This window comes from Brachypodium distachyon, chromosome 1 (assembly GCF_000005505.3).
Source record: "Brachypodium distachyon strain Bd21 chromosome 1, Brachypodium_distachyon_v3.0, whole genome shotgun sequence".
Lineage (NCBI taxonomy): Eukaryota > Viridiplantae > Streptophyta > Magnoliopsida > Poales > Poaceae > Brachypodium > Brachypodium distachyon.
This window is the reverse complement of record NC_016131.3, coordinates 48945153-48969528: the sequence shown is the minus strand read 5'-3', so window position 1 is coordinate 48969528 and position 24376 is coordinate 48945153. Positions and strand designations below refer to the sequence as shown.

The 24376-nt window shown below is 43.8% G+C and overlaps 2 protein-coding genes and 1 long non-coding RNA gene across 7 annotated transcripts; 1 reads left to right on the top strand and 2 right to left on the bottom strand.

Annotated features, from left to right (window-relative positions):
- The first annotated feature begins 4763 nt into the window (after positions 1 to 4763).
- On the top strand, positions 4764 to 8336 carry LOC104581656. Of its 5 annotated transcripts, none has more exons than XR_002963207.1 (4): positions 4764 to 4925; positions 5980 to 6094; positions 6204 to 6338; positions 8012 to 8336. It is a non-coding gene; the product is annotated as an uncharacterized LOC104581656 (long non-coding RNA). The 5 variants fall into 5 exon arrangements; XR_002963206.1 differs by having other exon boundaries at positions 7860 to 8336; XR_002963205.1 differs by having other exon boundaries at positions 6204 to 6342.
- LOC106865945 (cysteine-rich receptor-like protein kinase 10) lies at positions 5239 to 9306 on the bottom strand. Its single transcript, XM_024459081.1, has 7 exons — positions 8042 to 9306; positions 7639 to 7746; positions 7305 to 7486; positions 6623 to 6833; positions 6179 to 6419; positions 5936 to 6086; positions 5239 to 5843 (listed from the first exon to the last, which is right to left on the bottom strand). The coding sequence occupies exons 1-7, from the start codon at positions 8829 to 8831 to the stop codon at positions 5541 to 5543; spliced, it is 1986 nt and encodes a 661-aa protein (XP_024314849.1). The 5' UTR covers positions 8832 to 9306; the 3' UTR covers positions 5239 to 5540.
- A 1438-nt stretch (positions 9307 to 10744) lies between these two features.
- Positions 10745 to 14290, bottom strand: LOC100833726 (putative cysteine-rich receptor-like protein kinase 20). Its single transcript, XM_024459068.1, has 7 exons — positions 13468 to 14290; positions 12921 to 13028; positions 12596 to 12777; positions 11940 to 12150; positions 11509 to 11749; positions 11266 to 11416; positions 10745 to 11173 (listed from the first exon to the last, which is right to left on the bottom strand). Exons 1-7 carry the CDS (start codon positions 14258 to 14260, stop codon positions 10871 to 10873), a joined length of 1989 nt encoding a protein of 662 aa, XP_024314836.1. The 5' UTR covers positions 14261 to 14290; the 3' UTR covers positions 10745 to 10870.
- Positions 14291 to 24376: the final 10086 nt, after the last annotated feature.

The window sequence follows — 24376 nt, the reverse complement described above, 5'->3', positions numbered from 1 at the left end:
TACCATACAGGTAAGCAGTAACAACATCCATCAATTTCATTTTTAAGTACATATTGACTGCCATTGAGATCAAATATCTAAAAGTAATTCCATCCATGACCGGGGAGTAGGTTTCCTCATAATCGACCCCAGGTCATTGAGTAAACCCTGAGCAACTAACCTTGCTTTGTATCGTACTACCTCATTATTTTCATTTCTCTTGCGGACAAACACCCACTTATAGCCGACAGGGCGTACGTGGGGAGGGGTTCGACACACAGGTCCAAAAACCTCTCTGTTGTGCAGAGATAATAATTCGGTAGCTATTGCCTTCTGCCAATCTTTCTAATCCGACCTCTTCTTACAATCAGTGAGCGAGTTAGGCTCGGGGTCAAGATCGATCGAAAAAGATTACGGCAATTTTCTTAGCAAAGTTTATGTTGACATTAGCAGTCGCTCGGTTTATTGACTCTCCTGTGTTAACATAATATATGGCCATTTTGTCATGGGGCGCATCATGCACATCCTCTGTCTCAACATGATTTCCCATTCTTGAAGCGAGGTCCTTTAGTTTTTCCGCACCGATGTGTGCGCTCACATCTCCGCTGGGTGCTTCCATTGTTGGAAGGTTAAAGTCCGGAATTCCTTGCACCGGAGATTCCGTACTTGTGCTAGGTCTCAATTGGCTCCGCTCACTCTCTCGGGGCTTTTTAGTAACCGAGTGTGATAAATCCCCCTTGTCCTTTTTCGTCGGGCGTCCCCGAGTACTTGGGATTTGAGGAACCGGATTTCTCGTCCTTTTAGGCCTTTGGACTCGAGCGGGTAGACCCACAGGATCCTTGGGTATCTCTACCCTTTCCGGTACATTGCGCGCAAGCACATCTGATTTTGTCACACTTCTCAAGTCACTAAAGTGATCAGGCAGTTGATTCGCTAAAGCATGCAAATCTATTATCTTTTGGACTTCTCTATGTGTCTCCGTTGTGCGCGGGTCATTTGCGTGGATCCCCGTGGCTTGCCACGTCAATTCTCGACTTTTCTCATCAAGAGGTTGATTTCCTCCTCCTAAAGTTGGGAAGAGATCCTCGTCAAAAATGCAGTCAGCAAAGCGGGCCGTATGACAGTCTCCTGCCATGGGGTCCAGATACCTGATTATGGACACAGTCTCATAACCAATGTATATCCCCGACTTACGGAGCGGTCCCATTGCTGATCGCTGAAGGGGTGGTATCGGTACATATACCTGGCAACCGAACCTACGAAGGTGGGAATTTTTCGGTGCCGACCCTTGCGCTAGTTGGACAGGTGAATGGATGTTGTAGGCTGTGGGTCTATAGTTGATGAGATTTGTGGCGTGCAACACTGCATGCCCCCAACACGTGGTTGGTAAATTATAACCACGAAGGAGTGGTCTGGCAATGAATTTAATCCTCTTAATCAATGCCTCTGCTAGTCCATTTTGCGTATGGACATGCGGTACAGAGTGCTGAACCTTAATGCCAAGTGCCATACAATAATCATCGAATGCTTTTGAAGAAAATTCTCCAGCGCTGTCCATTCGAATAGACTTTATACGATGATCCGGGAAATTATTCCTCATTTGTATGATTTGCGACATCAACTTGGCAAAGGCATGGTTCCGTGTAGACAACAAGTTAACACAGGACCATTTAGACGAAGCATCTATTAGCACCATGAAGTATCGAAATGGCCCCAAAAGAGGCTGAATCGAACCACATATATCCCCTTGGATGCGTTCCAAAAACGCAAGGATTTCATCCCTCACTTTCAATGGTGATGGTCGAATGATTAATTTCCCCGTCGCGCATGCCGAGCACACTAAATCATCATGATTCGGGAAATTTTTAACATTCACCCCATGGTCATTTGAGTTGTTAATTATATTTCTCATCATTCTAATACCCGGGTGGCCTAATCTATCATGCCATAAGCAAAATAGTTCATAACTTCTAAATATAGTTCTTTAAGGTAGTGTACACGGGCAGCGCTACAATCTTAGTGTAGTAAAGCCCCGTGTCGAATGAAGGGAATTTTTTAACAACATGGTTACCGTGGGCATCGCGATTTGTGATAAGTAGGCACTCTTTGCCATTATCATCATCGGTCTCCACATGGAGGCCGTTTGCACGGATGTCCTTAAAACTCAAGAGAGTTCGAGTCGACTCTGGGTACAATAATGCTTCCTCAATGAGCAAAGTTGTTCCCATGGGGAGTATGATAGTAGCTCGTCCAGAGCCTACTATTTTTGACTCGCCACCTGCGATAGTCATGATACTCCCCGGAGTCTTTTTAATGGACTCGAAATAACGAGTTTCTCTCAAGATGTTGTTTGTGGTACAACTATCCACAAGGCACGTTTCCTCCATTCGAGCGCCACATGTTCTAAAATATAGCATCTAATTAATTCATGAAGTGAGGAAGTAGCAACATAATTAAGTAAACGCGACATACATTTCAGAACATAACAAACCATCAGTATTAAATAAAGGAACTAATGAATGAACGAGATATCATCCAATCGCTGTAAAGAATATGGTTTGCTCTCATAGAGCTTACAGCCCAATTGTATCAATGAATAAACTAAAACATCAAGGAAACAATAATGACTAGGCCATTTCAGCAATCACACCATCAGGCTCAGCCTGGACTTGCCCGCTACTCATATGGCGCCATAAAAGGCCCCAAAATGGGTAACATGGGTACCTCCCTTTGGAATTGGGCGAGTTGGTCCTCCTCGAACCGCTCCCTCAGGGCAGTCCCAAGAGCCATGGCGCTAGTCTCAACCATATACTCTTCCTCCAGAATGTTGCAGAGATGGCGCCACAGAAACTGCAGCACCTCATCATTTTCCTCAGGCGTGGTGGTAGTGACCTCGTGGGTCGAGTGACCGACCACCCCTAGGAGTCCCTTTGACTCGAGGAAAAGCTCCACATCACACTTCCACTGGAGGTAATTTGCGCCGTTCTCATGAAGCGCGTCAAATTCCCGATGGATTATTCCGTCCATCTGCATTTTTGCAAGTAACCATGAGATTACAACAGCAATCCCTTGCACAAATGCGATGGTGATACAATGTATTCACTAAGACAACGTTCCAATATTTAAATCACACGAGTTCATGTGATACAATGTCTTATTTAAAACAAGCAATAAGTCATAATTACAATTAATCAACAACGATAAAACATGGTAATACAAGCATGTGCATAGAGATGTCAAGTTAAACGTTTCCTAAACGTGAAAATTAGCCCCAAAAACACATTCACGAAGTCATTTTGAGCTTAAATGTGCAGTTTCAGCAAAAACTGACACTTCCAGAGACTTATGCACAAAAACACAGCACATCAAATATTTGTGCGTAATTACGGTAAAATCCAGGGGCTAAAACGCAAAATTCCTAGGCCAAAATGTATTTCGGGTTGCCAGTACATTTCCCCCTCTCTTTTTTCAGCCCAGAAGCCGCCCCACCGGCCCATCCCTCGTGCGCTGGCCCCCGCCACGTGCGTGTTCGCCGCCGCCGCCTCGTGCGCGGGGCCGCCACCGTCTCCTGCAGGGTGCGCGGGTGCCGCCGCCGCCGGCCGCTCCTGCCGCGGCCTCGGACGTGGCACGCGCGGGCCGCCACAGCCGCCTCCTGCGCGGGGCGCCGCCGCCGGCGACAGCCGGCGCATTGGCTCGCGCTCGGAGGCAGCGGGGGCGGCGCTCACGATGGAAAAAATTGGGCGGCACGGCTCGCGGCCATTCATGGCTACGGTGGCCGGTGGTGCGACGCTCGACGGCGTGGCGCCGTCTCCCCCAAAAATTGGTCAGCAAGTTCCTCATGCGGCGGGATCGATCGGCAATTGTGCCGGCGACTTGGTCCGCAAACGACCCGCGAGGGAAATCCAATTTTGAGGTGAAATACAATGAAAAGAAACTAATCGGAAAAACGGAATCGTAACGCAGAGAGGATCCCATTTTTGCAATAAAATTTCAGATCCAATACCTCCATGATTTTTGTCGAGAGCCTGCTTGAGGTAGGCTCGATGAAGGCTCGGGGTAGAGGCTCGTGCTGATAACGTGTTGTGCAACCTCTACTCTCGGGGTTGCACACTAAGATCGTAATCGAAGGAGTCAATCACACACACAATCACGAAGTACAATAAAATAGATGAACACCAGGGAGTAGAGAGGAACATGAGCTCTTTATTAATTTCTGATCTCAACAGTACGTACAAGCCTAGTTTTGAAAACCGGGCCATGATCGAACCAGTGATGCTCTCGTTGGTTTTTTAGTTATAAAATAATGTATTTTGGTTTAATTTCGGTCCAGCCAAACTGGCGAGACGGCCCAATCCAAATGCCAAAAGGCCCAGGTGGAAACAATGGCCCATCAAGGATAGGCCCAACGTTCTAAAAGGTTAAAAACGACGTTTTCCTACCTTGGTAATAAAACAGTCCAAGCCCAAGTGGCTAGCGTGGTCATCTCGGGCGTTCACGTGGGAGGTTTTGGGTTCCATTCATGGCTTGCTTGTTTTGTACAGGCGGCGAACCGGCTGTTCGAACAAAACCGTCCGGTTCACCGGTTTCGTCATAAACCGGCCGGTTCATTGGTGGCACTCCCACACCAACGAATGGTTCCCCAACAGGAACATCAGAAAACCGGAATTTACATCGGTTACGGAATAGACCAGGAAAACCGAATCATTTACGGAAACATGGTCCAGATTGGCCCAGCTATCTCCACTGCATTAGGCCCAAAAGCCCCTCCTCTCAGTCCAACTGCAAGCCCATCCCGTAGCCTCCCCCACCCCCATCTCGACCACGAGCACGCCCCAACCCCAACCCTAGCCGGTACCGCTTCCTCCCTGCCTCTGGCCGGCGCCGCCCAGACGGGCTCCTCCTCTAACCGCCCCGGCCCCCGCTGGCTCCTCCCGGCGGCCCCCGGGGTAATTGTTAAGAAATCTTGCTAAGTCAAGGACTCATACGCCTAGAGTCGGTGAGAAATGGAGAAATTTAAGTTTGACAGAGAGATTGTGTGAGCATGATATGGATTGGGAAAGCTAGAAGAGTTCTTCGGTGGCTAATTTGGATCGAATTTGCTTTATGTGTGCGCGAATTTGGGTTGAATTTGATTCAATGTTTGCGAATTAATTAGGTTAGATTTGGTCGTGAATTTAGATTATCGTAGTTGAAATCCATTCCTAAAATGCCTAAATTTATAGTTTTGTTCGGCGTCGGAATCCCATAAACACAGTCCGTAATAGATTTACGGACCGAGTTTACCTGATCTGTTCCGCTCGAGCAAAATCGGTACTGTAAAACTGCTTTCAGTTTACCGTATACGTGTTTTTTAGGGTCAGGATATACGGGGTCTGCTAGATATGCCTGTAGCTAGTGGTGATCATGCAAGACATTTTCCGTGGCTGATATACTCCAACTAGGATTTTTTCTTCTTCTACAATTTAGAGTGCATCTTCGCACATTTTGAAACAACACTTAAACATGTGTAGTATTACGCAACGAACAGTAGTAAGAATCACACCATATATACGATCAGAACACTATCTAGGAATTATGATAGATAGGGTCATATCATTAATACTGCATGGCTCTGGAGCAGTTGGCGCCTCTTCATTGCCTACCCTTGCATTAACATATGCTGGCTGCTTAGGCACAACCATGATCATAGTTTCACTGCTTAGCATTCTGACAACATCTGACATGGTTGGTCGATCGGCTGCATTCTCTTGTACACAAAGAAATGCTATGTTAATGCACCTCATCATCTCTGTTGAGTCACTCTTGGGAACCAGTGTTGCGTCGATGAGATCAATCCACCTTCCCTCTACCCATAATTGCCATGCCTGTTTTGCAATTTCATCATACAACACAATTACGCCGTTTAGCATATGAAAAAAAATCATGTGCTTAAGTTTGTGCATATAATTAAGCTTACATATCCAAGGAGATTGATGAAATCACCGCACTGTTGGCTACCAGAATTCCGTTTTCCGCTAAGGATCTCAAAAATGATAACACCAAAGCTGAAGACGTCGGATTTGATAGAGAAGACGCCCTCAGAAGCATATTCAGGGGCCATGTAGCCACTAAAATGGTATAGGGTACTTGTCAAAATTATTGTTAACAGTTTAATTGTAACAGTAGTGTTCATAACTGGATTTATTTATATGAAACTTACTATGTACCAACCACTCTTCTTGTAGTGTTCCCTTCCGTATTATCAGAGCTGAATATTTTTGCAAGCCCGAAGTCTGCAATTTTCGGATTCATTTCGGCGTCCAAGAGAATGTTGCCTGGTTTAAGATCTCGATGGATGACACGCAAACGGGAGTGCTTATGTAGGTAAAGAAGTCCATGTGCTATTCCTTCAATTATTGTTACAAGCTTGGACCAATCCAATAAAGCTCTTTTATTTTCATCTACACATCATTTAGATATTAGTACAATAGAAGAAAAACACCTGGAAAAATGGTGAAAAGTTGTATATATCTAAGTTATATAGATAATGAAACTATACTCACTGGGCTTACGGATACAAAATCTATTGTAATATTTAACAAAGTTAGTCATTCTGATAACAAAAAACAATATTTAAACTAAATTGTGAAATCCAAATGCATACCAAAGATGAAGAAATCCAAGCTTTTGTTCCGCAAGTATTCATAGACCAATAATTTCTCCTCTTCTTCAGAGCAACATCCCAAGAGCCTAACCAAATTTCTATGCTGGAGTTTGGCTATGAGCTGGACTTCATTTCTGAACTCATTGAAACCTTGTCCTGAATGGGAAGCAAGTCTCTTAACTGCTATCTCCAGCCCTTCAGGAAATTGGCCCTGGGTAATTTTTTTTTGTAATGTTAGGCTCGTGGTAGTCTAAAAAGTGTAATGGTAGCATGAGAGGTGGGCCTTTAATTATTTATTTCATTTGTATAACTCTAAATCTCTAATGCATATACAACCTTCTATTTAAATCCCGTTGTTCATATTTAAAACATCGTGTGCATCAGTAGTTGGTGCAAATGCCAAGAGAAGTGAAATTCTCTCATGGAATTTAAGTTTTTTTAATGTTAGCACCTAGCCCCATGGGGGATGTCCGTTGTCGACTCCTCAAGTGGCCATGTATTACGTAGCTGTTCGGCTGTTAGCTGGGGCTCTCACCGTCGGCGACTAAGCCTTGCGCCTCCGGTCGTTCTCCGTCACTTAGAGTATTTCGTTTTGCTTGTCTAGTGGCCAGCGTCGATGAGGACGATAGCCTCGCCCAAGGAACCTGCTGGCGAGATGATAATGGCAGAAATACTAATTTACCTTGTAGACAGCTCCAAAGCCACCTTGTCCAAGTTTGTTTTCTTGTGAAAAATTATTTGTGGCCTGCAGGACCTGTTCAAAGTCAAATATGGAGAACACTGAATTCTTCCCTTGCCAAACTGATTGTTCCTCTCCTTCCAAATCCTGAGCACGCCTTAATCCCTTTAATCTCATCAATTGACCTGGATATATATGATTGAGAGCCCCGGTGTAACCTTTGTTGAATGATGTTTAATAATATCTTATTAAATATCTTATTAACACTGCTATTAATTGGAACTATTTGAAGCAATACTCCAGGAAGGGACATCGTTTCAGAAACAAAGTACCATACCTTTTCTTTGCTTTATGAGTTGACGATGGTAAAGGATGAAGCAGAGAAATGCTGCTGCGGCTAGAGCAACTACAACTATGGCAATTGCCCACAACTTGCTCATATGTCCTGACGTGAACATGATAACATGCCAATTAATGAAGCGTGTAAATAAAAATGTTATTATTTTTAAAAGAAATAACAATGTTAAATTAACTCTGAGAATGCATCTTTTTTTGTAGGAGGGGTTCATGCCCTACCCTCTCTTGGCCCTGTGTTTGGTCCCTGTGACTTCACCAGGCTGCCTCAAATTTACTGTTTGGGTTTTGCTCGCCAACACATCTTGCTAGCTCACACGCAGTTCATGTTTTGTTGGTGTACGCAAAAATTGCAGAAAATCATGAATGAGGACATGCATGCATACTCTGTCGTTTTGTTCGAGTCGGAGCTGGTGCTGGCGCTAATGGTGCCTTGTGATGCAGCATGGGTTCGCCTTTGTAGAACACTGACACCTCATACCTCAAAGAACACCATATGACATGGATCTGTGCTCCAATGCGACGGGACATGGTGGAGTTGATAGTGTCGAGGAGATGATGCAAGCACGACATGCAGTCATCGGCAGACAAATCTGGCCTGCATTGTGCCAAGGAGTACACCATGGGGAAGCTCGTTCTACTGTCCATGAGACCCGTGGCAAACCTACTTGGGGTCATTCTGGCTGCCGTATCCACGGTATCCACCAGCAGATCATGGATCATGCTAGCGACGAGGCCGGCCTCGCTGGTGGTGAGGCGGACGTCGCTTGTGATTGTTCGGACGTTCCACCTCTCAAAGGGCTCCAGGCCGGTAGCGTTGAAGGGGGCGAAGATGTCATCGTTGAAAGAGTAGACGATGAGACAGAGGCCGAAGTAGACGTATCCATAGTAGCATTGGAACGGTGGCGGTGGCATTTGGTTCAGCACACTGTTGACAAATGTGTTGGTGACGCAATTGGCGCATGAAGAGTCATCGAGGACGTCGCCGCGGCAAAGTGCAAGCGCATAGACGATGTCAGGGGCTTGGCCGAAGGTTGCGGTGGCGAAGTGTTCCGGGGAAGAAGAGGTGTTCTTGGCGAGGACACTGACGACGCTCTTAAGATTGTCACAGAATACATCAGCAGACACCAGCTCAAGCAGTAGAGTGAGTAGGAGGAGGACGCCTATAGTCGCCATGGTTAGGCTAGTTGATGCTTCTTTTTTTCCTTCTGCAAGATGATCAGCTTAGTGCCCTTATATATATACCAGCAAGAAACAATACCGGAACCCTTTTTCAGTTGACTCAACCTGGTCAGTTTGTTTTCAGCGGTCAACACCAGCCTTAATTACTTTCAAACCATAAGACGGTTAATTTGTTTCTTGAATTATTCCGTTGGTCTTCAGCTGGTCATGGTGGCTAGAATCAATAGAATACAGAGCCCAGTTGATTTGATTCCTTCCTTTTCCTCCATGAAACAAAAAGACGTGCCTAATTAGTTACTGATACGGTCTTGTCCTTGGATAAATAATTCCTTTCAAGTTGTTCCTATCAGCTGTTCTGGTCTTCATAATTTTTCCATAACTTTCCATATTCTATAGTGAGTTTAGCCTCTACTGTTTGGCACTACTTGTGTTTCTGGAGAATACAACTTTTGAGTGGAGGCAACGGAGCCTCACTATGTATAGATTGTTTATGTTCGCAGTCTATCGTACTGATTTGATATTTACTCATCTTCGATTGGGTACTATATATACTGGAGTACTGCATATTACCATTAGGGTAGCATCAATCTCTGCTAGAGTCGGCATTCACTCTTTTCTGCTGTTAGCAAACATGCCACGGATAAGAAACAACACTAGTATAGCTTGGAGAGGCAAGAAAGGAAGGGATGAAGAATGTGACAAATCAGTAGGGAATAGGAGACCCCAGGAACAAGAAGATCGTTACTCAGTTGAACTAGCAGCCTCCCGTGTTTTAAAGTTGCACGAGATCGTAGGAAGTCCCCCCGTTACATATTTGATGAACAACCTCTCCCGAGGGATTTGGTACCATCTGTCCACCTGAGATATATTTACATGTATATTTAGGCTGCCACGTACAACTTGGTGATCCAGTTTCTCGGTCTTCCTTGTAGATTCATCCAGCATTCGAGCGGTACGGCTAGTGCCGACTAACGAATGATATTCGCTATCTGGGCTTCCAGTAATTTTCATTTCATACTTCCCTAATTTGCATGGGCCGACGAATTGGCCGCAGAGGGAAAATCGATGAGTTAACGTGTGTGGTCTATTCTAAAAAAAAGAAAAAAAAAGTGTGTGGTCTTTGTGCTAAGTACACGGGAAGTTGGTGTGCTCAATTCAGGCATTCAGCTATTCAAGTCTGTCATATACACACATTCAAAGTTTGGATCAGTATGGCCGGGTGACACAGCCGATTACACAGGAACAGCTGATAAATAAGGTTGGACAAGTTTACTGTCCGCTGTTGTACCGTCCTCTTCATGCCTCTGTGCTGCATCCCGCCCCATGGCACATACCTTGGCCTTCTTCTATGGCGTAGGCGTAGCACACTACATTTGTGCTGGCGATAGAACCTATAATAACATAACATGTATGGCTAAGAAACGATTAAATTTAATTCTCATACAATTTTGGTATATGCCCTCATGCTATATAGTTTTTCCAAAAAGTAATGTTCCAAACATATGCAGAGAGTTATAGGACCCTCCCCTGATTCGTTTTGTAGATAGAAGGCATATATAGTCTAGTAGGTGCGTACAAGATAGTGTCATGAATTGTCAACAATTCATGCGAGCCGTGAAAGTTTATACAATCAAATGAAAATTTTGACATGAAAATATCTCAGTACAGTCCCTTGGGTCCCAAGCACCGGCCTTCAAAACATCACACACTGTTGTTGTGTGCGAGTGTGTCTATTATATGATCCAAGCATCCTGCACCCACTCAAGTAGCGGCAAGCCAGCCCTACAAACTCAGGGCTCTAGTGGTGAGTCTAATCATATCATTACTTAAATGAAGATTTATTGAGTTTAGCACCTCTTGTCATACACCGGCGCATGTGCAGTCTTAGTATATATAGGCTCTGGTGGTGATCTGCAAGACATTTCCGTGGCTGATATATTCCAACTAGGATGTTTTTTTCTACAATTTAGAGTGCATCTTCTCACATTTTACATTCGATCGGGTGGTAAAACACACACCATACGATCAGAACACTATCTAGGAGTTATGACAGATAAGGTCATATAATTGATACTGCATGGCTCTGGAGCAGTGGGCGCCTCTTCATTGCCCACCCTTGCATTAACATATGCAGGCTGCTTCGGCACAACCATGATCATAGTTTCACTACTTAGCATTCTGACAACATCTGACATGGTTGGTCGATCGGCTGCATGCTCTTGTACACAAAGAAATGCTATGTTAATGCATCTCATCATCTCTGTCGAGTCACCCTTGGGAACCAATGTTGCGTCGATGAGATCGATCCACCTTCCCTCTTCCCATAGTTGCCATGCCTATTTTGCAATTTTGTCATACAACTCAATTACGTCGTTTAGCATATGCAAAAAAGTCATGTGCTTAAGTTTACGCATATAATTAAGCTTACATATCCAAGGAGATTGATGAAATCACCGCATTGTTGGCTACCAGAATTCCGTTTTCCGCTAAGAATCTCAAAAATGATAACACCAAAGCTGAAGACGTCTGATTTGATAGAGAACACGCCCTCCGAAGCATATTCAGGGGCCATGTAGCCACTAAAATGGCATAAGATACTTGTCAAAATTATTGTTTATGGTTTAATTGTAGTATTGATGTTCATAAGTGGATTTATTTCTGTGAAACTTACTATGTACCAACCACTCTTCTTGTAGTGTTCCCTTCCGTACTATCCGAGCTGAATATTTTTGCTAGCCCGAAATCTGCAATTTTCGGATTCATTTCGGCGTCCAAGAGAATGTTACCTGGTTTGAGATCTCGATGTATGACGCGCAGACGGGAGTGCTTATGTAGGTAAAGAAGTCCATGTGCTATTCCTTCAATTATTGCTACAAGCTTGGACCAATCCAGTAAAGCTCTTTTACTCTCATCTGCACAATATTTAGATATTAGTATAACAGGAGAAAGGCGTCTGGAAAATGAAGAAAAATTGTACAGCTCAATTACATAGAGATTGAAACTATGCCGATGGGGCTTAGGGAAACATAATCTCGATAGTAGTTAGTCACTCTGATATGAACAAACAGTATCCAAACGAAATTATGAAATCCAAAAGCATACCGAAGATGAAGAAATCCAAGCTTCTGTTTGGCAAATATTCATAGACCAATAATTTCTCCTCTTCTTCAGAGCAACATCCCAAGAGCCTAACCAAATTTTTGTGCTGGAGTTTGGCTATGAGCTGGACTTCATTTTTGAATTCTCTAAAACCTTGTCCTGAATGTGAAGCAAGTCTCTTAACTGCTATCTCCAAACCCTCAGGAAATTGGCCCTGGATTTCCCGCCCCCAAAAGTTAGCACCCTAGTTAGAAATTACTTCCTCCATTTCATAACATAGGACATATTACGATTCGCTAAGACAAGAATTTGACCAGCAATTACTCTGTTAATATAGTTTATGTGATACCAAATTATAATCGTAACTAAGTAGTTCTGAGTTAAAACATCAGGAGAGGAGGGGGAGGTACAGCAATGAAATAAGAAGGAGAAAAAAAGAACAATTTCCCCCCTTGAGTAATGAAAAGCTGCACTGTTGCATTTTCGTAAAAAAAATGGTAGTTCTGAGTACAAATTAAATTGCACAAGTTTTATGTCACATAAAGTGCATATTAATAGAGTAACTGTTGGTCAAATTTTTATCTTTATAAAATGGATGGATTATTAGCTAGGTAGGCCCGTTAATAATTTATTTCGGTTGTATAATAACTCTAATTTACCTTGTAGACAGCGCCAAAGCCACCTTGTCCAAGTTTGTTTTCTTGTGAAAAATTATTTGTGGCCTGCAGTACCTGTTCAAAGTCAAACACGGAGAACTCTGAATTCTTCCCTTCCCAAACTAGTTGTTCCTCTCCCTCCAAATCCTGAGCACGCCTTAATCCTTGTAATCTCATCACTCCACCTGAATAAATATATGATTGAGAGCATGTGTAACCTCTCTAGCTTTCAATGTTTTATGTTATTAACATTATTACCACTAATTGGGACTATTTTAAACATTTAGTATGATGGAACACCCATCGTCTTAGTAACTAATTACCATACCTTTTCTTTGCGTTGTTAACCGACGAGAGTACAAGATGAAGCAGAGAAATGCTGCTGCCGCCAGAGGAACTACAACTATGGGAATTGCCCACAGTTTGCTCATACTCCCTGGGATGAACAAAATCTATACCATTATATTAAATTCGAAACGGTGGTGATGGTACGGACGTCGCTGCGGTACGTCACTTTGCCAAAATTACGAATATGCCACCACTGTCAGGAGGTGGACGCGGTACGTCATATTTGTTCTTCCGTAACAACGCACGGGGCTTTTTGCTAGTCATATATAACATGTCAATTAAGTGTGCATTCATAGATAGGAAATAATAAAAGGTTGGTAACTCTGCTGACTATTTTTCCATTGGCAACACTTTGGTTGTTTCCCTGAAAAATCGCATTTGCCCAGGCAAGCCGGAGTCGATAACGGCATGGCCATGGCAAAAACGTTTTTTTGAAAGTGAGGGAAGATCAGCGTGCAAAGATTTAAGTGTTGGTCAACTGAAAAACAGTCCTAATCCAAACAATAATCTTCATGGTACTAGCTTACTCTTGTGATTGGGCGGCTTGGTCGGAGCTGGCGTTGGTGCCAACTGCGTCCCGAGATGCAGCATGGGTTCACCATCATAGAAATGAGTCGCCTCATACCTGAAAAAACACCGGATGAAGTACACCTGTCCTCCCATGCGCATGTACATGGTAGAGTTGACCGTGCCTAGGAGATGGCGCAGGCACGCCAGACAGTCACTAGAGGACATGTCCGGCATGCACTGCGCCAGGGAATACACGCTCGGGAACGTCGTGTTGGTGTCCATGACGCCCGTGGCGAACCGCACTGGTGCCATGCTGGCCGCCTTCTCCACCGTCCCCACCAGCAGGTCGCGGATGAGGCCGGCAATGACGCCGATGTCACCAGTGACATTCCTTTCGTTCCACCACTCACTCCTGAATCTGAGTGTGCTTTCTGCAGTGTTATTGTAGGGGGCGAGTATGTCGTCGTTGTTGGAGTAGACGACGATACAGTAACCATAGTAGGTGTAGATCTTGAAGCACTGCTGCGGCGGTGGTGGCTTGTCGCTAATCATTTTATCGAACCAATCGGCGACGCATTCACCGCAGGCGGAGCCGTTGAGGACGACGCCTTTGCAGAGCGCGAGCGCATAGGCGACGTCAGGGGCTTTGCCGAAGCTGGCGGTGGCAAAGTGTACCGGGGAAGTGGTGATGTTCATGGTGAGGGAGGTTCGGGTGACCTTCAGGTTGTCGCAGAATACTTCGGCGGACACCAGCTGGTAGGTTAGTGTGGATAGGAGGAGGACGCCGACGCCGACGCCGACGATCGTCATGGCTCGGCTAGGCCTGAATTACTGCTTCTGTGTTTTTCTTCACCTGGCCAGATGAGCAACTAAGTTGCCTTATATACCATCATACACTAGATAAAATAAATCTGGAACCTTTATTATAATAATAATAATTATTATTATTATTATTATTATTATTTTCAGTTGATTTCGGCAGGACCCGGTCAGTTGCTTTCAGTACGCAAGACCTTACTTATTTTTTCTTAGAACAGGTCGAGACCTTACTTTGAAACCATCAAGCCAACAATCATGCTTAATTTCTTGACTCATTATTCACCTGGTCTTCACAGCTCATGCCTGCCGGCTAGAATAGAATAAAAGAACTAAGCTGGTTCAGCTTCTTCCTTGTTCTGCCTTCTATAACAAAGCTGCATTACTTAAATCAATTACGTCTTTTATTTTGATATACAAATTCTTCCTTTTAATAACTTGTTTTAGTTTTTGAAAGAATATAAAATAGGAACTCCCTAATTTATGCTGATCAAGCCCTAGCTACCTCGCCAGATACAGATTGTTCACGTATAGTCTCCAGTACGTCCAGATTCCATTTTTAGGAATCCACTTATAAAATGTCATCGTCAAATCAATCGGGTGTCATTTTCAGTGAGGAACAACGACAACTTCCACACAACTTCTTGACTCAGGAAGTCATGAAACTAGTATGTTCTTGTCTCTGGCTAGCGCCTGCAGTGCCGGCAGACTGGGATAAGAAATCGGTCACTATCAACCACAACTGACTTAAAGTTAGGGAGACCAGGTGTTCTTTGATCAAACTAATAGTGCCTTAATTTGCACGTATTGGTATAAGTAGCTCTCATGGTATTGTCCAATCATCTCTGGAAATCTCAGTCTCGAATTTTGATCCTTTCTGTGTGTGAACTAACAAACTCCATGCTCTGTGATGCTCCGGTGTGTCTTCATGTCAAAAGCCACATTTTAATCATCTAGCTAGCTCTCCAAATCAAATGGCGCTAATATTAAACTAAGACGTGTTACAATGTGCAAGCTGTGGATTGGTTACGTAATAGAAATGACTGTACATAATTGTTAGGAGCATGCATGACTATGTTAACTACCTCAGAGTCTAAAATGTGCACCAGGCTAGATCGACAGAGTATCTGGTGAGTGGTACACAAAACTTCACTACATGTAGACGGATGCCTGAATATGTTTAGAAATTTTGGCATCCGTAGGCATTTTTAAATCTTATTTTGACAATTGGTAAGCATGCCAACTAACGTATATAGCTGCCTAATTTTAGGAATCCATAAAACGTCATCATCGATCTGGAGTGATTTTCAGTGACCAACAATAACAATTTCCACACAACTTCGTGTCTCAGGCAGTCATGAAACTATTATGTGCTTGTCTCTGGCTAACACCAGCAGTGCCGGCCGACTGGGACAAGAAATCGGTCACTATCAACCACAACTGACTTATAATTGAGAGACTGATTGATACCAGGTCTTTAGTGCCTTTAATTTGAAACTATTGGTTTAACTAGGTGTTGGTGTTGTCTAATGTTAACACCCAATGTCTCTAATTATCCATCACAGCGAATTATCCATCACAACTGGAGGATTAGAAGGAGGGAAAAAACACAACTAGCTAGAGGAAGGAGATGAACAGTAGAAGTAGCAGCAGCCAGGCCAAAACCTTCCTAATCCTCGCTGCGAAGCACATTGCCAGGTTCCTTCTATTTGTAGTGGTTGCTGTTCCCTGTAATCTTAGAGGTTAGAGCAGCCCAAGCGAAATAATTGAAGGCCCCTATCTAGCCCAGCAGTACAGAAGGTCCCAAGACCAAGGAGAAGGGTCCCATGGCACTTCACATTCCTTGATTCTGTCGAGGTCGTGATGATAAACGTAGTCGAGGTAGACTTGTACGAGGTTGTGGTAGTGGACAACAGTTTTGGAAAATAATCTTGATTCTTTTGAAGGAGTTGATTCTAATAGGAATTGGAGTCCTTATATGTTACTTTCTGATTATTAGCTAGGAAAGTAACCATGTCAAGTACGATTCAACAATGTCAAGTACGAGTCAGAGTAGGCCAGGTATGTTTGCGTCGTAATCCGAATTGATTCCCAGTGACCGACTAGCTCCACAGGTCCGCGCATGTACATGTCCGGTTCTTCGAAGTACCAGCTTGTGAGATAAATATAAATAAAGAAAAAGAGCAAGGTACGTGCAAGTACCTTTGGCCATAATTGTGCTCAGGTGTGATTTCAAGTGAGCTTATGTGATTGATCCTGGGGTCGACCTGGTTGAGGAAGATGTCGAGGTAGACTTGTACGACGTTGAAGTAATGGACGATAGGAACCTGGTCGACAAAGGACATGCTTGAGGAAGGTTGCTGGGTATGTTGAAACTGATGCCCACTAACTTCTAATCAGTTCTCATTCTTTGGCTAATAGAAATTCCTCCTGGTGATTGAACAATCCAAACCAACAAAATGGAGCCATCCGGATCCTACAACAGTTGTAAGGAACTAAGGACTCGTAGCCCAGCACAAACCAATGACTATGCAACAACTGAATTAGTCCTTGTGGCACTTTCAAGCTACCCTTCTGTTAAACCTTTCATATAGAGAATCTTCAGAATGAAGCCGTAGTTTCACACAGTTTCAAGGGCACCTGAATCCAGATTCTTTTACTTAATCACTAGAAAATCAAGGTTCTCCCCATTGCGTATGGCAGACCTGAGACCTGTAAGGCACATTCTTCCCTTCGATAATACATCGAAAGGTGCCCGGGCCCATACTGCTGCCACAAATTCAACTAAACAGGTGCACAAACCTACTGTACCAAGGATACTCCTCGACGACAACTGAATTAAGAATAGAGGAAGTCTTTGATGTAGCATGATGGTGATAAGACAACCAACCCAAGCCTCTCACTAATTTGCTACCTTCTCCAATCCCTGTCATGGATAATGTGGCATTGCTGCAATTGAGAAGATATTTCTGAAATAATGGAAGAGATGGCATCACCTGGGGGTTGTGAAGTAAATACCCAATGAGTTGGCCGGTGTTCCACTTGCACTAGTATGCAGAGCTAGTACTTATCTCACATTGAATTCAGACAGGTTTTCCCAGTGCTCCAACCAGCTGCAATTGCAAAAACAATCGACAATATTAAGACCATTGTATCGTTACTCTCTCGTCAGCCCAAACACAGTTCCTTTTGGTGGAGGCTGATGGCCGTCCACTGGGCCTAGCTGCAGTTGAGAGTAATGTAAGAATGTACTTCTGCAATGCCCACATCACAACTGAGCAAGTTCATAACTGCAATATACCCAGGAAAGAATCTAATCCCAGAAATTTTACTCTCATCACTACCACAATCAGTATGGTGAAGCAGCCAGCTGTTGTTGGTGGCCTGACTCCACCATAGATCAAACAATCTGTTGTTCAATTTCTCAGGATGCAATGGTGAGACTATGATCGCAATTGCATGTCGATGAACCCATTCCTGGACTGCACTGAAACTCATGAACTCCCCACAGAAATGCTGATTGCGCTCGTACAACGGCCACTGTATTGGTTGGAGCTCAAATCCACCATTTTGGTTACCTGCAGACTCATGTCCAGGCGACCGCGGCAATGGCGTCAGTGCACTTAAAGTAGTGTACGAAGTCAGTCTTACATAGAACCTAGCAGGTCGGTAGGACGAGATGGCGTGGAAGGGATCACACCCATCCTGGTGACAAGCGGAACATGTCAACGTCGACGTCATCGTCCATGGTGGCCATGGAATGGAATCAGAGTAGATGTTCTCGCACGGGACAGTCCAGTAAGAGCCCCAATGTGAATCCAGTGTGAACTTGGGTGCCAATAGCCCAATACATGTGCATCTTTGACAGGTCCTTTCATCAAACACCTGATGTGCATGAAGTGTGGCATGAAGAAGACAAATGAACAGCACATTGGGGTTGGCAAGGCCTCCTGGGGAACGGTAAATGATGCAAGTTCACTGCATGTAATCAGGTACCCTGCCATGGGCTTCTTTCCAGAACTTGTGTTATCCGGGTCCAATGTCGAGCAGGTGGTGGGCGTCGATGCAGAGACACCAACGGCATCTATTATTGTCAGGGCACATTTTGAAATAAGATGTTTGCACTAAGGTTTGGAAGTGAACTGAAATATCTTAAATGGATTATAATTTGCAGCAGTTAGAGAAAAACAGAAGGCTTAATATACCATCTTTCTACGCATGACTATATCGTCTCCTTTCTTTGCTTTGTTCCACCAGCTTGTAATTGTGCATGCCGCAGAAATTAGCCTGAACTAGCAAGAGCACATTTCCTCCCTTTTTGAAGAAAGTAAAGGAAATGTATGGCAAATTTTCTGTTCAAGCATCTGATAGCGTTTACTTATCTAGGGATCGAAACAATGGATGTATGGTTTGCTCCAGCCTACCGATTAGATGTCATTTTAGAGAGAGATCTGAGACTCCAATCGTCTTAGATATTGGCAAACATCACTAGCAGTTCAATATGTGAGACATGTACTTTCGATTTTCAACAGCTATGCTACTTGACGCCCCATATTCGCACATAACAAATTGACAGAGCACATGAATAAATATGAGAATCCAAGAATCTCACTAATTTGCATGGCTATTGTTGGTATGGATTAATTAGACCTGAGAAAAAAAATGACGAATGGTGACAGTTGTTCTGCCTTTTCAATTAGAAGGCAAAAAAACAAGTATCAACCTAATACAAACTAGAACACGCCGAGAGGACACTGAAGGGAGCGAATCGAACTGCAGAACAGTTTGGCAAAGCAAAGCAAACTACAACTCCTTCGCCTCCAAAGCTAGCAACAATATCCTTGAGACAGAAAGATATTCATGTACCCCCACGTCATCATGAAACTAAACAACCACTGAAAGTACTCGAGTGCTACGATCGATGTCTGTATGACATTGATTCCTGATGGCTCCTAACCCTAGACCAATATGCACACCACTGACAGCCGAGCAATCTCTTCTCAATAGGAAACAGCACGGAACTTATGTTAACATGTTGGTCAGACCGTGCATATTCATATGTTGTTTCATGTGTATATATGCACTCTGTACTTTTGGTTCTAGCCTCTGTTCAATCTCCATGTGATGGGCTGGGTCGCTACTTCTGATCCTCTCATGTTTATCTGGACGTTGGGAACAATGAACGCATGTCCTTTCCTTTTCTTTTCTTTTCCAGAAATTCTAATTTACCGGAGCCGGTACCTACCGGAGTTTAATCGACCGTTCATCCTCTTGTTCGAGATTCGTACATTTGGTACTGCAGGCGCAAAGCCACTACACATCACCAGCTTGCCTATTACCATCGCTTCAACTTTTATTTGCTATAGTCACTTTTATAATAGTAGAGAGGATCCAGGACACATTCGCCGGAAGCAGATGTTTGGCGCTCGGGGAACGTTTTATCCACGGCGATATGGCTTGTACGACCAATTGATGAAGGTCCAACTAGTATTAAGAGTCTGACATCAGTTGTTTTATTACCTACATATCACAAATAATTAATTGAGGCAAAACCAAACTAACAAGGTCCAGCATGTCTGTCAGGTACAGCAAAAATGTGCCCTGCTCTTCAATTCTATTTCAGACGGCAGAACGGTGAAGAGCAGGGACTCAAATACATATTTTCCCCTCACTGAAGAAGTCCATCCTAGCAATAGTGAGCTCTGCTATAGGTCTCGTTCTGGCTGACAATCTCGGAATTCTCGCCTTGCCGTTCTTCCTGGGCACGCAAATACTTCCTCATTTTCTTCTTACTACCAGGTAGTGGTGAGCAAAGATGACGCCGAAGGGTTTCATGTCGTAGATGCAGGCAGAGCCGAACAAGGTCTGGCCGTGGGATCTGCTGGTGCCGAAATAGTACCGCTGAAAATGCACATAATCAATAGTGTTAGACATATATAAATCAGGTCCTTTGTTGACTAGATCTAGTAAGGTAGTAGGATGGTAGTAATCTATAATTTCACTTCACTAACCTCTGTAGGTTGATCATAACAGTGAAGATACAGAGAATGCAGAGAAGTAGGTTCACTCCTGATGCCACCTAATCCCAGTAAGCAACCACTACATGGATATCCACACATACAGATGGTGAGTACTGGCAAATACGATTACTTCTGGAAGCCATGTGTATTGTTATTGGCATGTGATATTGCTGGACCTAACGCTTTTAAATGGTGATATTGCTGGAAACCACCATTTCGCTGATATTGTGTATAGATCCATCATGTTCTGAGAACGAATGTCGTTGCAATTTTATTTTATTTTTTGAGGAGGGGAAGCCTCTAGTTTCTACATCGATTGGTGCAAACAGCTTCATTGTTATTCATTTAAAAGGTAATCTAACATTTCAGCTTACAAAAGGAGAAAGCGAAAAACAAAACGTACTCAACACACTCACCCATCACATAGCTTATTACCGGCACGGCACACCACCCATACGGGTGGATAAGTCTCGTGCCATCATTTTCAAATAGTTGCACCCCAGAATCCGTATAAGCCCGCACCATTGCACATTGCAATGAGGATGAAGTAAGGATCCCATGAAAAGGTTTGTCGATAACAATATGCATGTAAACTTTCTTTGTTCTTAGAAATAAGATCGTTCTAGCTATTTCGTAGAGTCCAACAAAGCGCAAGCCCCCACAAGACATTCCAGATCCAACCTCTTGATATCTTGCACAGGTCACTTCACAAGCTCCGCGCCTTTGAACTCTCTCCAAAGATCATATATACGAGAAATACAGTATGAAGACCGTATGTGGGCGTATAATTCAAGTTCAGGGACTCAGACGGGTATTTTACAAGTTTGAGGACTGAATTGAACCTCGCCCCCAAGTTCAGTGGCTGCGAGTGACTTTTACTCAACTGAACATCCACCAACTGTTCAACAATTTGTTGGATCTGGAATAGTTCCTGTCAAGTCAAGCACAAGTTTTCAGTTGGCTACCCTTAGTTGATTAGCGCCCCCTTGCCCCTGCCTAGCAGCCCAGTAGCCCAGCAAACAACGACCTGATCAGCCCGTCAAAGTACAGTATAGAAGATGCCAGCTCTGCTCTACAATTCTTGTTTGACAATCGACATTGAGACTGGTTTGCACAATCGGCCTCGTTGGGCTTTCCACGCCGCCAATTTAGATATCCTCCCCCCCCCCCCCCCCCCTCACAACTAGGCCATGATAGCATTTTAAAAGTGTTGAATATACTCGTGTTGGCAAAAGTATTTGACGCATTTTTATTAGCAAAATTTACGGTTGAAATGCTAAAAGTGCGGTTAAAAATCAAAATTAACTACATTTGAACAAAGTGCGGCTAGCATAGTGTGAACAAATGTCTACTATGCATGTCCATGCAGCCAGAGCCAAACAAGGTATGTACAATAGAACTTCTGACCTGTGTATAAGATATTGTTATCCATATAAACCACACCTCTCTAGAATTGGCAAGCCCTGAAGCAGATTCACAACAAGAACAGTGGAATCACAGCACAAACACACGCAATAATCCGGCAAATCTTTTTGGGGATTTTGCGTTTTCTATTGTTTTTGGTATTTTTGGGTTTTCTCTTAGCTCGCAGCCGCGGCTAGGGTTCATAATCTCATCGATAGGTTCGAGCTCCAGCTCTTACAGGGCTTATAAAGCCAGAAAGCAGTAAAGAAGAACAGGTAAAAGTGAACCACAAAAGTAGGCAGCGACAGGAACTACTGCAGTAATAAGGAGACGACCGCAAGATGAAGTTTGGAAGCTCCAGATCAGCTGATACCGGTTCACTTGTGGATTCTGAATATCAACAGCTTAACTGAAGAATTGGACAGTGGTCAGTTAACTGATGAACCTGACAAGATTGCCTTTCCGTGATGTTTCGGAGAGGTGGGAATTTTCATCATAACACATACTGACTGACAAGTGGGATATATAGTTTCATTTCTGATGTCTCCTAATCCTACTATGCATAAGAGATATATCTACACACGCATAGGGAGATAGATGATGATTACTGAAAAAATAAGACCTGTTGTGGAAGCCGTGTGTGTTATTGAACTATCTCTGAGGAGTAAATTGCATGAGTTGGCAGCTGATTTATATGGAGAGTTTGTCCTAGATAGGTGATGCCTTCTCGAGTAGGCAGTCTTGACGCTTGAATGGTTGATTTCTGAGTAAATTGCTTAAAATCATTACTTTTCAGGACCACGTTGGTTTGAACCACCATTTTTCTACAACAATCCCTTCAAAAAAAAATATTCTACAACAACAACAAAAATAAACCTAAGAATGATGACACGACTACCAGACTTCCACTCACTTGCCATGTAATTGTAACGAGGAAGTGGTCCTCATGTGTCATCATCTTTCCTTATCCTACACATATTTTTGTTCCTCTCTTATTTCCTTCATACCGAATCCATGATGAGCACAGCACGAACGGCATGACACGAGTCTTGCACGCGCCGCCATCCGTCGGGATCTCCACGATCATGGAGTTCGTCGCCTGGAGCCGCACAGTCTTCCAACGCAGCCTCGCGGTTGACTCGTCCTTGGAGAATGGCTTCAGAGACTTTCAGGTTGCAGCTAGTTGCGACCTCGAGTGGCTGCGCGTCGACCCGCAGCTGCGGCGGCAGGGGCGAGCTCCAGCGCCCGTGGCGACGCGCAGCGGCAGAGGTGGTGCGTCAACCTCCAGCTAGTTGCGGCGGCGCGACTGACTGGCAGCGGTAGTGGCACGTAGAACAGCAGCGGCGGAGGTCTGCAGCGGCAGTGCCTCTTCCAGCTCCAGTGAGCAGCGGCGTCGCAGCGCGGCTATACATTTCTGATGTCTCCTAATCCTAATATGCACCGGCTATACAAATTTATAGGGAGATAAATGATGATTACTGAAAAAGTTAAGACTTGTTGTGGAAGCCCGGTGTGTTATTGAATTATTTCTGAGGAGTATATTGGCTGATTTATATGGAGAGTTTGTCCCAGGTGATGCCTTCGGGTAGGTAGTCTTGACGCTTGAATGGTTGATTTCTGAGTAAAAAAATATTTCATCTAAAAATATTTCTGAGTAAATTGCTTAAAATCATTACTTTCCAGGACCAGAACCACCATTTTGCAGCCAACAAAATAGACCTTAAGACCTGTTCGGTTGGATTTAAAAGTGTTTTTTTTTTACTTTTGCTTTGGCTTATAAACCGAAAGTCAAAAAGCACTTTTAAGTCCTTGCCATGTAATTGTAAGGAGGCTTAAGAATGATCGAGATGGCACGGCTACTGTAAGGAGGATATGGTCCACATATGTCATCATTGTCTCTTATCCTACCCATATTTTTGTCTCTCTTCCTGTCATATCGACCTGATGAGCAGCTCAAACGGCCTGGCGCTCATGGACAAAGGTGCCAGTTTTTTTTTTGCTCGTTTCATATGAACTTCGGAAAAGGAAATCAACAATTTGGTATATTGCCAAGAGATGAGGAATCAGTATATAAATCTCCACCATTGATTTTGTAAGGATAGGAGAGACATTTACAATTTAAAAGTCAAAAAAAAATTAAAAGAAGAAGGTGTGAGAGCTCTTATCGTGTTCATCTCCGCCGGCAATCAGCCACTCATCGACCTCGCCGGGCCGGTGGATCTCGCCCTGGCTGTCGGCGGTCGGCCTCGGCCGTTCGTCGACCTCTCCCGGACTGCCGGCCTCATCGATCTCTCCAAAACGCCACAAACCACCGAGGCATCTTCGTCTCAGCCACGGTCGTAATCCTCTGCTTCTAGCAATCGGCCTCCATTACCATTGTTCCCTCTCTTCTGTTCTCAGCTCAAGAAAATGAAACGATTGTTCTGTGTTAATTAGTCAGCAATAGAATGTATGAATGAATGTTCATTGTCAATTGCTCTAGGCGTGACACTACCTCTCCTCGCGTACGTCTTGTACGTGAACTTGAACTGACTCTGAAAATGCATGCCCACCCAACAAATTTGAAGTTATTTGAAATTTTCAAATAAAATTACCTCAGACAACATCTACTGTTTGTTATCCTACATTGGTTTACAATTAAGGAATCTAAAACTAATATTTTCTTGGGAAAAGTAGCCAACAATTG

What these genes read in the sequence shown, in the direction of transcription:
- LOC100833726 (XM_024459068.1), bottom strand. Translation starts at nt 14,260, where the DNA reads ATGACGATCGTCGGCGTCGGCGTCGGCGTCCTCCTCCTATCCACACTA. An exon ending in CAAGCCGCCCAATCACAAGA is followed by an intron (nt 13,029 to 13,467) that starts GTAAGCTAGTAC and finishes TGTTCATCCCAG; the next exon opens with GGAGTATGAGCAAACTGTGG. An exon ending in GCTTTGGCGCTGTCTACAAG is followed by an intron (nt 12,151 to 12,595) that starts GTAAATTAGAGT and finishes CGGGAAATCCAG; the next exon opens with GGCCAATTTCCTGAGGGTTT.
- LOC106865945 (XM_024459081.1), bottom strand. Translation starts at nt 8,831, where the DNA reads ATGGCGACTATAGGCGTCCTCCTCCTACTCACTCTACTGCTTGAGCTG. An exon ending in ACTCATAAAGCAAAGAAAAG is followed by an intron (nt 7,487 to 7,638) that starts GTATGGTACTTT and finishes ATATATATCCAG; the next exon opens with GTCAATTGATGAGATTAAAG. An exon ending in AGAAGAGTGGTTGGTACATA is followed by an intron (nt 6,087 to 6,178) that starts GTAAGTTTCATA and finishes ATACCATTTTAG; the next exon opens with TGGCTACATGGCCCCTGAAT.